Source organism: Durio zibethinus, chromosome 4 (genome assembly GCF_047325235.1).
Source record: "Durio zibethinus cultivar Kanyao isolate XHJ-2024 chromosome 4, ASM4732523v1, whole genome shotgun sequence".
Taxonomy (NCBI): Eukaryota; Viridiplantae; Streptophyta; class Magnoliopsida; order Malvales; family Malvaceae; genus Durio; species Durio zibethinus.
In genome coordinates, this window is record NC_143165.1 from 1,002,476 (window position 1) to 1,006,502 (window position 4,027).

At 33.0% G+C, this 4,027-nt stretch overlaps 1 protein-coding gene across 1 annotated transcript; it reads right to left on the reverse strand.

Moving 5' to 3' along the window:
* Positions 1–265: 265 nt before the first annotated feature.
* Positions 266–2,762, reverse strand: LOC111287575 (stearoyl-[acyl-carrier-protein] 9-desaturase, chloroplastic-like). Its single transcript, XM_022878204.2, has 3 exons — positions 2,565–2,762; positions 1,388–1,892; positions 266–1,010 (listed from the first exon to the last, which is right to left on the reverse strand). The coding sequence occupies exons 1-3, from the start codon at positions 2,687–2,689 to the stop codon at positions 450–452; spliced, it is 1,191 nt and encodes a 396-aa protein (XP_022733939.2). The 5' UTR covers positions 2,690–2,762; the 3' UTR covers positions 266–449.
* Between the last annotated feature and the right edge of the window lie 1,265 nt (positions 2,763–4,027).

Genomic DNA, 4,027 nt, shown 5'->3' on the forward strand with positions numbered 1-4,027 from the left:
AGTAAAAGTGAAAATAATAATAATAATTCATAATTTTTTTTTCAAAATGTTAATAGCAAATATTTAATTCTAACCAAGATAATTCAATTACAGAAAAAATATCAAAATTTTAACAATAATTCAATTACATAGAAAACATCATATTTTTTGTCTGTTATCTGCTTACATATTCTTTCTCATGGTGATAATATTTCAGCAATTGTCTTACCAGATTAAAGCCATTTTCTTGTATTTTTTTATGTATCTAGAGCTACTGAAAATGAAATAAAGATCAAAAAAGATTTTTAAACAGAAGTTAAACACAAGTTTAAACAAAAGTTCTTGCTGTTACATTACATAGGAATTTAAACAGAAGTTGCAGCTTCATCATGTTTCTCTCTAGCTTGGTTTTTCCTCTAATGAGAACACGCATGCAGGAGAGGGGCATTGATATTTCCTTTTTAAAGACCTTAGAGACTCACTTCTCTATCAAAAATCCAACTGAATGGAATACTAGGTGCTTGCTCGGCCCTTTCTTGAGCTCTCTCCTCCAGCCTTCTAATTCTTGGAGCAAGTCCACACACAAAGTCCTGAGCTTTACGCCCCTCAGCTGAAAGTCCAGTTTGGTCCTTCACCTTCCATCTGTCAACCAGGTACTCTACTATATCAGCATAGTCCTTGGCAGTGTAAACCCCAAGTCTTTGGGCAACAGCTGAGTAGTGGTTGAAAAGGTTGTCATCTCGACCATCATAGCTGAACTCAGCTGGCATGGTGATTTTCTTCTTCATCATGTCTGCAAAGGCCAGGACTGCTCCATCAGGGTCAATCTCAAAGAGCTTTTCAATAATTTTGGTATAGGCTGTCTCATGCCGCTTTTCATCCGAGGCAATGCTACCACAAATATGAGCCAAATTAGTGTCCCCATGCTCCTTGGCAAGCCTGGCTGTATTTGCATGGGAGATAAAAGTAGCCCTTTCTTGGAATGTTGTGTAGATGAATCCCATATAAGGATTATTCTCCGTATGGGGATCCTATAAATATACAGAAGAAGAGGAGGACATAAAAGAATTGATCAGTAGTCCTCCTGAATTGCACTCCTTCATGATGATGCATGTGGAAGATCACATTAGGGGCCACTTTTACGCAATTTAGTGAAACTCCATAAGTAATGTAATGCAATGTTAATCCAAATTAGAAGATGGAAAGAAACAAAACGGAAGGCATGCATGACTTTAAAGAATTATGTGCATGGGTTTTCTCAGCCCTCCACACACAAAGAAGACTCCACCAAAAGACTAAAGAAAACGGAATAATTGTGTCTTAGGGACCGCAATATACTGTCCTTCAATGAACTGCAAAGGATTCAATAAATATGAGAAGTGAGTAAATTGTATAGCAAGCATCTTACCATTCCTGATCCAATCAGATACTGGATTGTCTTCTCAACTTGCCTCATGTCCACTCTTCCAGACAAGTAGAGATACTTATTGAGTAGATCACCATGCCTGTTTTCTTCAGCTGTCCATGCCCTCGTCCAAATTGCCCAAGGAGTAAGGCTAGCACCTGTTTCATCACGAGTTCCATCTAAGGTATTAAGCATCGTTTGGTAAGTTGGAAGGGCTTCCTCTGTGATCATATCACCAACCAAAACAACATAGTAATCATCTGGAATCTCCTTTGCCCTTTCCCTAAGTTCTTTGACTTGCTCCTCAAATCCTTCAGAATTTGGATCTGGAAGAAAATCCTGGGGTTGCCAACATTTTTCAACTGGTTTGAGGTGAATTAGAATGTTCTTCTCAGCCCAGCCCTCCAAAGATTTAAAGATCTCAATCTTCTGAGGTGGCATGGAGTGGGTGACCTGGCCATGCACCTCCCTAGAAGGCATGAAAGTCTTTTTGAGATTCCCAATCTCTCTGCATTAAGTAAAATGAATTTGGGATTACATTCTCATAGATCAGATATGCCAGTAAGGATTAAAAGGCAACAATAACTTGTAAAAGCACAAATCCCATCCCAAAAATTTGGTTACTGAATGTTCCAGGTTTCCAGCACATGAAACTATAAAGCAAGGTGTAATGGAATATGCAATAGCAGTGTAATGAAACAGCTTTATATGTTGGCAAAAAGAAAAACAGCTTTATTATGTGCAACATGCCCTATGCAGCTGATTACACAACCAGGCTTAATTTCATCAAATAGAGTCATTAGTTGGCTGTAAATTAGAATTCAATTTAGCAGGAAAACAGTCAAGTTTAGTGTCTCAAGCAAACCACCTCCACATGATAGGTATATAAAATTGGAAACTTGAGAAATGAATTACATTTCAATGACTTCTAAATCAAAAGTAGTATCCTGAAATGGGAAAGAACTACCTTAGAGGCCATTAAACATTAAGAACATTAAGATCATAACACATCAGCACATAAAAGAGAGCTCTTGAAACTTGAAAGCCATGTTAGTTAGCAAAAACAACAAACACCCAGATCCAAAATCAGCTGTAAGTAAAGAAAAGAAGTCAAGATCCACGATTTAACAAGAAATGAACAAAAAATCAACCAAAAAAAAAAAGAAAGAAAGACACTTACTTGGAGCCAGAAGGAAGAGTGGAGACCATGGAAACCTTGGGATATCTGAGGCTGGCCATTGGACGAAGAGCAAAAGAAGGGAACTTCTGAGATTGTGAGGCGATGGGATTGAATTTCAAAGCCATTTTTCCTTTTTTTTTGCTTATTTTTGTTTCAGAGACTCGCTCTGCTTTTATCCTTGCTCCGGTTTCACTTCTCATGCTCCAGCAGCTTCAGCGCCCATATTTAATTAAGGTGGCACTCTAACACATTAGCCCCAATTTTAGTTTTAATTACCGAATGCCCAGTCATTTGTTCATTTTATATCCCCGTCTTCGGTTTTTTTTTTCTTATATATTATTATGAAAAGGGGTCAGATAATACATATAATTATTATTTTATACATAATCACATAATTAAAATATTTTTATGTTATTTTATTTATTATATTAATTTATTATTTATTTAAAATATATTTTATCGAGATATATGACCGCGTTTAATTTCTTTTAATGAAATCCGGAATCTTCATTAATAATTTATGAGGTAATGTTTTTAATAGGGAATCTAATGTATGAAAATCGAGTCCCAAAAGGGTGATCGTGTCAATGGATCACGAAAAGCGTGGATACAAATGTCGGATAGGAAAAGGAGGTTCGTGTTTAGTGGTAGCGCAGTGGTAAGAGTCGAATTCGATTTAAGTTTTTTATAACAAAATTATAAAATTTAAATTAATATTTTTTTTAAATCAATTCATTTATTAATTTCATTGGATTTGATTTATTAAATTTTAAAATCTAATTTTTTATTTTTATATATTATTTAATATAATATATAAGTATTTGTTATTCAAAATCTATTTCAAATTTAATTTAAATTAAATAAAAAATCAATTTAAATCAAATAAAATATTACCTTTTTTTATAGAATTTTGGATTTTTTTTATCTCACCTTTAAATTTAAGGGGTTGAAGAGAAAAAAAAATAGTGAAAGGTAAAAATTAAGGTTAATGTAGAAAATAAAATTGCTTTAAAAGAAAAACAAATATAGACAGGTTTCGTTTAATGCAAACTCCAATGAATAAATTAGATTTAAAATTTTAAAATAACATAACATAAATATAATATAAAAAATAAAAATAATATTATTTAAAATTTTAATAATAATTATATATAATTATAATAAAATTAAAAAATATAATTCATATCTGATATTAACATAAATTATAATATATAACTCTTATATAAAATATTTAAATTTTTATATTTTACATTATACTAATACACGTATCATGCAATCGAAAACTGAGATTACGTCTTTCATCGAAAGCATCCAAAACACAGATTAAATAAATGGAAGCTGTCGCCATCGGAACCCCAACCTGCGTATCTCGCTTTCAAACGAAATCAATGGAATCCACTTATGAAATCGATACATTCAAAGAAATTTAAAAATAATAAAAATAAAAACGACAAGGTCACATG

Coding starts and splice junctions, on each gene's coding strand:
- LOC111287575 (XM_022878204.2), bottom strand. CDS start 2,689: ATGGCTTTGAAATTCAATCCCATCGCCTCACAATCTCAGAAGTTCCCT. Junction 1,893..2,564: donor ACTCTTCCTTCTGGCTCCAA/GTAAGTGTCTTT, acceptor TACTTAATGCAG/AGAGATTGGGAATCTCAAAA. Junction 1,011..1,387: donor ATCTGATTGGATCAGGAATG/GTAAGATGCTTG, acceptor GTATATTTATAG/GATCCCCATACGGAGAATAA.